Genomic DNA, 10,478 nt, shown 5'->3' on the forward strand with positions numbered 1-10,478 from the left:
AAATATGACACTAAAAGCACAAACTGATAATTGGGACTTCATCAAAATTAAAAACTCTGTTCTTCAAAAGACATCATTAAGAGAATGAAAAGACAAGCTACAGACTGGAATAAAATATTTGCAAAACAGGTACCTTAGGACTCATATCCAGAATATATAAAGAACACTCAATAAGGAAACCAAATTTTAAAATTGGCAAAAGATTTGAACAAACACTTCAACAAAGAATATATAGATGGCAAATAAGCACATGAGAAAATGGCCAACATCGTTAGTCACAGGAAATGCAAATTAAAACAAGGAGATGCCATTTCATACCTACTGAGATGGCTAGAATTAGAGACTGAGCTAGCAGATGTTGCTGAGGGTATGGGAGAACGGGCACTCCCACATGTGAGGGGAAAGGAGGATGGTACAACCACTGTAGAAAACAGGTGAGAAGTTTCTTAAAAAGTTAAACATACACCTATCAAATGACCCAGCCATTTCACTCCTAGGTATCTGCCCACAAGAAATGGAATACTATGTCCACACAATCTGGTACATGAATGTTCATAGCCGTTTTATTTGTAGACTCTCGAGGATGAGCCTGCTCTGACAACACCTCCTCACTGTGGTCTGGGGGCTCAGCTCCTCAGAGTGCTGGGCATCATGTGAGGCAGATGGCCTGCCTGGCACAGGATCATCCCATCTGGGCACAGCCCCCTGTGCTGACTCCTACTGGGTTTACTGCGTGGAGCCCCCTCAGCCCTCCCCACATTGCTCCTGCTGCCACCCAACAGGCTCATCATACCTCAGAGCTCCTATCTCCATGGTGGACTGGCATATCTCAACCACAACCTGTCCCAGACCTTCCCCCACCTTCCCGAGCCTCTCCAGAGCTTAGATTGAGAGCCTTCTGCCCACCGAGGCCCTTTCTTTCACAGCCCACATCTTATGTCAGGAATCCTGTTGATCCTTCCTTCAAAATGCCTCCAGAACCCACTCTCCCAGTCCTGGCCCCATCTTTCAGCAGTGCCTGCAGCCTCCAGAGCCCTGTCATCGTGTTACCTGCACCAGAGCTCAGGTGCCCAACCCTGGCTCCAGCCGCCCCTCCACCTGCTATTCTCAATCCAGGCCCACCTGGGCTGAAGCTTCTTGGGTCCACCTTGCCACACATTTAACCTTGCACTTCTGATGCCCTCCTCATCACTGGGTCTTTCTCATCACAGGCTTCTATTGCTTTCTAAGGCACTTACCTTGTCTACTGGCCACCTGCTGCCCTCATGCTGATGAGGATGCTCAGAGGAAGACCTGTGTCCACTACATCCCTGCCGCCTCTCAGGCCCCAAGTGGTGGCTGGTACGTGGCCAATATGTCCTGTGGGTGAGTGAACCGCATGGCCTTAAACCGTCCAGTGTGCAATGACCAGGCGCTGCTATGCTGTGCTCCCAACCTCGACCAGGCGACTCCTAGGTGGTGATGGGAGTGTGTCCCGGTGGCCTAGGCCAGTGGTCGGCAAACTGCAGCTTGCGAGCCACATGCATTTCTTTTTAGGCCTCTTGCCCCTGAATCAGGAGATGGGATGCAGGTGGCCACTTACTTTCTTCTCTGCTACATTGCTGCTCTGATTAGTGATCCGGGTTCAGTTTTTATTAAGGGTTTCATTTTGGTCTCTTCTGTTTTCTTTTGTCCTTTTTTTACTTCATGTAAAATTGCTACCACCCTTGTTTGTGCTACCTGGCTCTCCAGGGGTCGTCTCTGGAGTGAGGTGTGGGGATAGACCATCCCAGCCACTGCTTGCTAGACGGGTTCTGGAAGAGATGTCTCTGCCTGCCCATGAGTCTCCCTCTGCAGGGGCATGTGTCCCAACCAGGGCTTTAGCGTCTCAAAGGGGCCATGGGCTCATTGAGGTGAGCACAAGTGAGCAAGCAGATAGTTTTGTGAAAAAGTGAGATGCACATGCTGGGAAGTAGCTGGGGTCACATATGCGGCCTGACCTCCCATGCCCACGGAGGCAGTGGGAGAGGCTGTTTCCACAAGTTATAAACTGTACTTTGTAGCCTGGGCAAGAATGGAGTTTTCATTATTGTCATTTTAAGTAGTTTTGCAAAAGTAAAACTAGAAAGACCTGTGCAAGCCAAACATTTAAGAAAGGGTTGGGAGAGAGGGGACAAAGTATTAATTTGTGTGAGAATGAATTAGCTTCTCTAGACAGCAGGTGGCTGCAGAGCCAGGTCTGATGAGTGTGTGACCAGGCGCGTGTGCAAAAGGGGTGGAGGGGTCTGAGTGAGGGGCACAGAGAGGAGCCAGAGCCAGTGGGGGCAGCCCACGACATTTATTGAACTCCGACATGGTGCAGAGGCGCTTCCTGGCCAGTCTAAATCCTATAGCCACCCCGGAAGCTGCCCAAGGCCCATGTGTGGCCTCCCCACACATAACATCTCTGTGAACTCAGAGCCTAGCACCTCCTTCATCCCACTTCTCAGGTCAGGTTCTGGCACCTGCTTTTCCTTCCCTCAGGACAAGGGAAAGGGTACAGCATGAGACCTGCACAAGACCTGCATGGATATGTGGACCAAGACAAGCAAGGGTATGAGGGGAAACAAAGTCAGCAGGTGAGACCAGGTGAGAAAGGGGCAGCCACAGGTCTAGATGAATGAGGAGAGGACAGCTAATAAGAAATGCTGTCAAAATGTTAAATCAACTCTTAAAACAGTTACACTGACACTAAGGAGCAATATTTCTAAAATGTCACAGATGGGAATGCCCCCAAGCACTGAACACTGAACATAATAAGCGCTGCATGCGGACGCGTGAGAAGGCTGGAGCAGAAGTTACTGAATGCACAGTCAGGGACAGGCCTGGAGCTCACAGACAGCTATAAATATAGACTTGCTTTGTTGGCATGTGTACCTCTATAGACCATTTTGTTAGTAAAGAAAACCTCTATTTGTATTTGTGACACAGGGTGGGCTGTCTGTACAGAGCGTGCGAGCCAGGTGGACGCCAGGGTTCATGGTGTGGAAGATGCTGGGCAGGATTAGAGTGCGCCCATCCCAGTGACCTCAGACGTCAGCCTAGAAGAGAGAGAGGCACAGGGAGACAGGTTACAGCATTCTCACAAAATGAGGTCAGACAGGAAATGTATTGCCCTGTGGCATCCTCACAGCCTTGGCATATATCTCCCTCCTTATTGGGACAGACAGTCTCAGGTCGCTGCTCAGTGGCCTTGAGCTGGAGACCAAAGCCCAGCAGAGGGAGAAGGACCCACCAGGGGCCCCTGTGCTTATCATCACGTTAGGGGCATGATGAGAACCACTTGGACAATCTTAGGCCACCACAACCATTTCCACAGCAACCACTCAGTGAGGGGCACTGGAGTCACACTGCCCACAGGGGCTGCCTCCCTGTCCCCCTGCACATCCCTTCAGCCCTTTCAACATTGTGGGGTAGGGAAGAGGGTCTGGACCAAGGTGGAGAGGTCCCATCTCCCTGGGTGTGGTCACACTGTGTTCTCCAATGTGCCCTAGGTGGGGAGGCCAGGTGAGTGGCCCAGGCGTGGCCAGGAGAGTTATCACTGCTCTGGGCCTCCTCACCATGTGCCCTGGCCAGGTTGCAGGATCTCACCTCCTACAGCATGTAACCTTGAACCCTCTCAGAGTTCCCTCATGCACTTATCTGCAAGTGTCTGGGTTAGGAGGTCTTTACAATCACATGACATGTGAGAATAGAATGATTTAGTAGTAACATTTCTCTGAAACTACACACCTTTTATGCTAAATTTCAAATAACCTGGGTGTGTGGCTGACCTCAGGCCCTGGATGGCATAGTCACTGCCTTCCTGAAAATACTCTCGCCTCTAACCACCTAGCCACTCACTGAAGATCCTTCAGGGTGAAAGGCCAAGTGAGAAAGGCCTCATGTGTGTGTGTGGAGACTCCAGCATCTTCCATGCCTAGCCCCCGGCAGGGAAGAGAAGCCCCGAAGGAGGCACATTCCACACCCAGGACTAGCCAGTCTCTGAGTGTCCTAGCTACTGAGCAGCACTCACCTGGCATTGATGAGGTACTGGGCAAGGCTGATGTTGGCTGGGGTCCCTGTGATGGTGATCTGGCGCTCTGATGACCCTTCTGTGGCATTGGCAATTTTGATCTGAGCTCCAGACATCTGTCGAATTTCATTGATTTTGGTCCCTTGGCGTCCAATTATACAGCCTATTAGCTAGAAAAAAGGACAGAGGAATTTCTTAGAGAAGAGCCCATGGCAGCCCTGAGCAGTGTGTGCAGAGCTCTGGGGGAAGCTGTTGGGGACGGCCCAGCCTTGATCTCCACCCCATACCACAAGCTCCTTGCTTCCAGGAGGAAGAGGCACTGTCTTTCTGTGGGAGGGATGGGAGCTGTGGGCACCAGGGCTCTGCTTGGTGCCCTATTTGTGAGCCATCCTGACAAATCAGGAGACCAAAGAGTCACGTGGTTGCCACTTGCCCAATGTCCTTTGGGAACCCAGAGGCCCAGTGCCAGCACCAAGGCTAAGGCCATGCTGGTACCTTCTGGGCTGGGTTCTCAGGGTAGTGGGATGTTTGTTTGAAGCCGGAGTAAAGCTTGCTGCTGCCTGAAACCTCTTTTGATAAACTTGGGTGAAATTCTGAGGACATGTCAAGTGTTCCCTTTCCTTTCCATCCTGTAATCTCTGTATAAGGATGGATGCAGTGGCCTCTGAAGTAGACAGTCCTTGGGAATGAAACAGCCAGAGGGACAAGAGCCAGGGCCTCCCCAGGACACAGGACAGCCACACGTGGGGCCAGATTGCAGCCTGAGGTCCCTGCTGTGCATGGCAGTCCAAGTTCATGGACAGAACTGAGTCCCTTCATTCACATAGGGGCTGCCGATGAGAGCTCTGAGCATGAGCAGAGAAAGAAGAGACCAGACAAGTGGGGCCTGGGCAGTTGGTTTCCTATCCACCTCTCATGTAGCAGCCTGGACAGTGGTGTCAGCACTTCCTGTTCTTGTGTCAGCAGCAGCAGCAGGTGCAGGGCTGGAGGAAATCCATTTCCAAATGAGTGAAGTGACTCTGAACCTGCGAGATGACAACAGCTCACTAGGGACACAGGTGCACCTCAACTAGCTCTTGTCCCTGAGGTGACTTCCAGCGTCTCAGTTCTGCTCATCTGCAAGGCCATCTCTGTTCCTCTCCTAGGTTAGACCAGCTTCCTCACTAGACCTTAACATAGTCTCTCCAACTGTCCAGACAAACTTCCCCAAGCTGCTCAGCTTCTTCCACCTCCTGTCCAAGTTCCCCCAACTCCACTCACATCTCTCCAGGCTCTGCCCACACACTCCTGGGCCCACCTACCACCCAGGCTCTGCCCATATCTCACCAGCTGCACCCCTTACTCCTTTGTGCATGGCCCTGAGGTCAGGGAGAGTGACTTCCACAGATACCAGCCTGAAATCCTTGACTGGCTCTTCCCTGGCACCCTCCCGCTGGCAGAGAAATCTTGAGGGTTCCTTTCTGACCAGGGCCAGTCAAGGCAGCTGACTGGCAAGCCCTCCAGGGCAGGTGCAGGGGCAGCAGCACTGGAGGAAGACTGTGGGGCCAGCTGAGTTCCCTGAAGATGCCGATGCCGGCACTCGGGAGGGCCCGCCTGAGCTTCCCTCCCTGACTTGGTATGTTCTCCCGCTGTCCTCACACCTTCCTTGGCCACTAGAAACAGAATGTGTGGAAGTCCACTTCCTTTGTACTTCAGTGTGAATGGTCCTGCCCAGACCTGCCCGGCCTGCCTGTTTCTGCTCCAGCAAAACCCATTTGAGGTAGATTTCCTCTGTGTGCCCTCCCTACATTCTCTTAAATGTTTGTCCTCCCGTTTTTCTTACTGAAAACATCCACACCCACATCTCTCTTCTTCCCTGTCCTCAGGGCATCTCCCCTCCCTGAGACTACACACCCCTGAGCTGCTCCCCACCCCTGACATGGAACATCTCTCTTCCAGATAAAACCATGCAGTCTGAGTGCCAATGAGAAACCACAGCTGTCAGTGCAGCCTCCAACACTGACTCCGGCTGAGCATAAGGCTCCTCTAAGTAACTACAGGGGGATGTGACAAGAGCGCTAGGCCCACATCTGCTCTGCCCTGGACTGCCCTTCACACAGCCTCTCTGGCTCTCCAGGCCCCCTGGCCATTCAGACCAGAGACCAGCTCTCGTCTAAGTCTTTCATGCCTCCATTGGACATTTAAAGAAAGATTACAGAGGTACTCTCAAATAATGCAGCCCCCTCCTAACCAGATTTCCAAGTCAAACCCCACGGGAACCACGGGAGCACATCTACCCTTGCGCAATTCTTGCAGCTGCCTGTGTGAGCCCTTAGGTTCCCTGTCTCAGCAGAAGGGGCCCAAGCATGGGGTCCCCACAGGCACAGTGACAAGAGCAAGGCAAGCTGTGCAGCAGGCAGTGAGGGCACAGCGGTGATCATCAGAGATGGAGTCCAAGGCTGCCAGCAACTGGGAGCAGCTCCCTGACCCAGCCTGGGGCCCCACGGCCACAAGGGCAGGCTGGCCATGTTGTGGACCCTGTGCGTCATTTAGGTCATCACATTTATTGCACTGTCCAGAGTTCCTTTTTGCAGGTAAGTCGTGGTGACATGTAGGTGTCAGAACAATTTTCCTTTGTCTGATCTAATTTTGACCAAGAGACGGAGATTGACAAGATGATAGGCAAGTGTCCCAACAGATACACGTTCTACTTGCTCTTTTCTCTCCAGGGTGGCAGGAGGCCATGGGGCCACACATCCCCTGCAAGAGATCCTTTGCCAGGAAGGGTCAAGGAGTGGGTTCCGCAGGGCACACAGGGCCCAGAAGGCGTCCTCCTTCTGAGGAGCTCCCCCAGCAGGAGGATGGCAGCCATGCACTGGGAGGGGACCCAGGGAACAGGCACGTCAGCTTTCCAAACAAGTGTATCTCCTTGCTTGTTAGGTTCATTTCAGTTTTAAAATAAAGGCCCAAATCAGAGCAGGATATCTGGTGTTGGTGTAAAAGTGGTTTAAGGAAAGGCTACAAAGGCGGGAGCCCACAGCAGATTGGCGACTTGCACGTATCGTGTAGGTGAAAAGACTTGGCAGCCTGCCCAGAGTCGCTGCTCGAGGACCAGCCACAGTGGGAGGACATGTCTGGAGTCCTTGAAAGCAGAAACTGGCTCTGCATGAGAACACAGAGCCCCATCACCCCGTGCAGAAGTCTGGCCTGCAGCTGCACAGGGTCCCTGACGAGAGCGGTCTCTTCCGGAGGGCCCTCCCGTCCGGCTGCCCATCTCTTTCCTGTGAGTCATCTACTGAAGGGAAGAGACAGGATTTCCTGCCAGGCTGGTGGGAGGGGCAAAGCAGTGAAGGTTACTGAGGGCCGTGGTCCTAGGGCAAGAAAGTCCAAGTCCCCCACATAGCAGCCTCTCTGTGTTGCTCAGGGCAGCTGCCCCTCCAGGATACATGCCCCATATCTGCCCTAGTATCCTAGGTTGGGGATCCAAGTCAACATTTTTATATGATTCAAGGATTCAGAGGATGAGTGGGAGGACTGAGTGTGATGGAGGCTTGAAAGGCCACCTCCTCAGTGTCCAGGCAGGTGGATACCAGATCCAGGAATCCAGACAAACCTGTGACATCCCCATACCCTGCAGACTCACAGAGAACCCCAAACCCTCCAGAGTCCCAGGGAGCATGGGGCAGGGCCACTCCAGAGCATCCCTGGGCCACCATTCTTCAAGGGCCAACCCTGAAGCAGGGCAGTGCCTTCACATGGGGTCAGCGGGGCCTCAGCTTCCCTGCCAGCTCTGGCATCTAAATTCTAAGTAAACTCCAAAGCGCCCTATTTGTTATTTTCTTATCTAGTACCTCAGGGGCTTTTATGGACATTAAACTGCTTAACATGAGAAGGGATGGGCAGGTTATAAGGTAAGGTCAAGGGGGCTCGGGCATACTCACATCATTGGGAATGGTGAGCTCATGAGTGCTGGCCGGGGGGCTGGCATCCAGACCTGGGCACACCAAGGGTACACGGTTAGGCTGGCAGAAGGCTGCTCACATCAAACCCCAGTGCCCAGTCCATGCTAGGCCCAGGCAGGGCCAGGGGCTGGCCCAAGGGGTAAGGTTAGTGCAGCTGGAGGTCAAGGGCTCTGTGAGCTCTTTGCTCAACTGCAATGCAATTCCTGAGTCCCAGCTTCTCTCAAAACAAGGAAAACAAAACCCAGCAGAATGATGTTTCACTTTTTCATTTTGGGCACATCATATGGAGGGACAACTCTCGAAGCCCTTCACAGACATGCAGGAAACTCCATGCTAAACAGCTCTCAGGGTGTGGCCATGTCTTGGGAGCTGCATAGGGTACCAGGGCGAAACCCTGCAACCTGGTCCCTGTCTTCCATAGGTTCTCTGTCCACTCTGCTCCTCCCTCTCCCTGACTGAATAGCCCCACTGGTGTCAGCTGTCGCTCATTGCCCTCTGACCCTAAACTCCCCAAAGGCCGCTACACAGCCTGCTTCAAGGCCCAGTGGGCAGTTCTCCCAGCCTGTGCATCACTGATTCTAAAATAGACTGCTGGGCCACTGGAAGACTGCATGGGTGTCTATGTTGGAGATGAAGACATAGGCCTAATTTGTCACCAAGCCTCAATCCTTATCTTGACAAATTTCAGCTTAGGACCTGCCAAATCAAGACAGCTCTTCAGAGTTCAGGACAAGATCTACTCTTGTTTGACAACAAAACACATGGGGGGACTGTGGTAGGGGAACCGAGGGGACAAAGGCCCAAGGCAGACTGGCTCCCTGTAACCAGTCCTTCCATCTCCTTCTGAGGAGGCATTTCAAACCTAAAGTCCACAGCTGAGACCCTGTTATTCTCCCCACATGGTCCTGGCAGATCAGGTCCTGCAGCTCAGCTCAGACCCTGAAGCCCCCTGGCTCCCCTGCTTCTCTCCACCCACAGCTAACTACACAGACCAGGCTCATGTACCTTGAGAATATTCTGGAACCTGAGCCCTCTTCCCACCCCACATTGGTCACTTCCTCTGCTCATGCCTTTCAGTCTAATCTCCACATGGCCCAGAGAGGTCCCAACAAAACGAAGGCTCTTCCTGCTTCTTCCCCTATGGCACTTGTGTCCCCAAAATCAGATGCACTTTAGCCATCTGTTTCGCTGCCATCAGTGACCCTGTGAGGGTGGGACTGTCCTGGGGGCCCGCTGAGCACGGGCACTCAGGTGGCAGGTGCTGCACGAACCAATTCATCCTGCATTGTCTGTTATTTTTCTTTTGCAGCTAAACCTAGAGTTTCTGTTGTTTGTCTTCTTTTAATAAGGGTATTTTCACTATGATTATTTGGTTGTGTAACCATCTATACACATTCCATACATCGTGGCATTTAAAATGCATTTAAGAGATTTCCTTAGTCCTGAGTCTTACACAGGAACTGCTAACAGCCTGGCTTGGGATGGACATAAAGGCACGAGTCATATTTATTTAACTTGGTATATTTTGATCGAGGGGAGGAAGGTATCAGATTTGTTTACAAGAGGAAAGTAAAATTCAACTAATAAATGTGAGAACACATCATTTAAAACTTGTATGCCTGTGTCAGGGCTCTGTGCCCAGGCATGAGTGTCCCCCTCCTGAAGTAGCATCCCCACTCTGGGACAGGAACAATGCTTCCCCAACATAGCACGAGCCTGCTTTGGAAAAAATGCTGACATCAGCCATTTAGGGTCCTGTCAAACAAGCCAATGCCTCTCACAACCACCTTGCTTAACCTGCTGTGATGGGGGACACGCATGTGAGTGCATGTGTGCAAGTACTTATGTAATGAGAGTACCTGAACTTCAGGTCACCTGGGGCCTTGGAGAGGAAGGTTGTCACAAATAGGAGTGAGTAACCCCATCCCTGAGGCCTGAAGGCCATGGGGAGGGGCTGTGGGGGAAGGTGGGGGCTGAGTGTCCTGGGCAAGCCAGGCCCTAGGGGTTTCCAGGTCATCTCCAGGAGCCCTTCGCTGAGTAATTATAGAAAATCACGTTTTAAACTGCTAAGGGCTGTACAGACACACATGTATCACCCAGATATTAACTTTGTAAGGGCTGATATTCACTTCCATAATCAAAATTTTCTATAAATGCTTTAATTTTCACTCATTAAATTATTCATTAACTTAAATAAAGGCTACACCGAGATGGAACCCATTGCCAGTGCATAGGGCATCGGGGCCAGTGTCTCAGCCTCAAGACACCCGTGAACCCCAATGGGCACAGCTGGGCCCAGATGCAGACTGTGGGAAAGTTTTGGGGTTTCTTCCAGCCTCAGCTGCACCCTGGGGCCCAGAACTCACCCCTGGGGTGACAGCCAACTCTGCTGGAAATGCTCTTCCCCTCAGTCTTCCCTTTAGAGCTAGACTCTCGTTCTTCTGCTCTGACCCAGGTTTTCAAGGGGATGGGGGAGCGGGCAGCGCCCCCTCATCATAGGAAAC

General features: G+C 52.1%; 1 protein-coding gene across 10 annotated transcripts in view; it reads right to left on the reverse strand.

The window, feature by feature from the left end:
• Nucleotides 1-236: 236 nt before the first annotated feature.
• PCBP3 (poly(rC) binding protein 3) overlaps nucleotides 237-10,478 on the reverse strand; it is a 175,357-nt gene continuing 165,115 nt past the window's right edge. For 7 of the 10 annotated variants that reach the window (XM_015560698.1, XM_015560699.1, XM_015560702.1 and 4 more), the window contains 2 exons: nucleotides 4,034-4,203; nucleotides 2,289-3,059 (listed from right to left, as the gene is read on the reverse strand). In XM_015560698.1, the coding sequence (XP_015416184.1) occupies nucleotides 3,023-3,059; nucleotides 4,034-4,203 (207 nt within the window). In that variant the 3' untranslated portion in view covers nucleotides 2,289-3,022. Of the gene's footprint in view, nucleotides 1,339-2,288; nucleotides 3,060-4,033; nucleotides 4,204-7,953; nucleotides 8,007-9,442; nucleotides 9,450-10,478 lie in introns of those variants that run through there. The other 3 variants (XM_015560701.1, XM_015560704.1, XM_015560705.1) reach the window with 2 other exon arrangements.

This window comes from Myotis davidii, unplaced genomic scaffold (assembly GCF_000327345.1).
Source record: "Myotis davidii unplaced genomic scaffold, ASM32734v1 scaffold175, whole genome shotgun sequence".
Taxonomy (NCBI): domain Eukaryota; kingdom Metazoa; phylum Chordata; class Mammalia; order Chiroptera; family Vespertilionidae; genus Myotis; species Myotis davidii.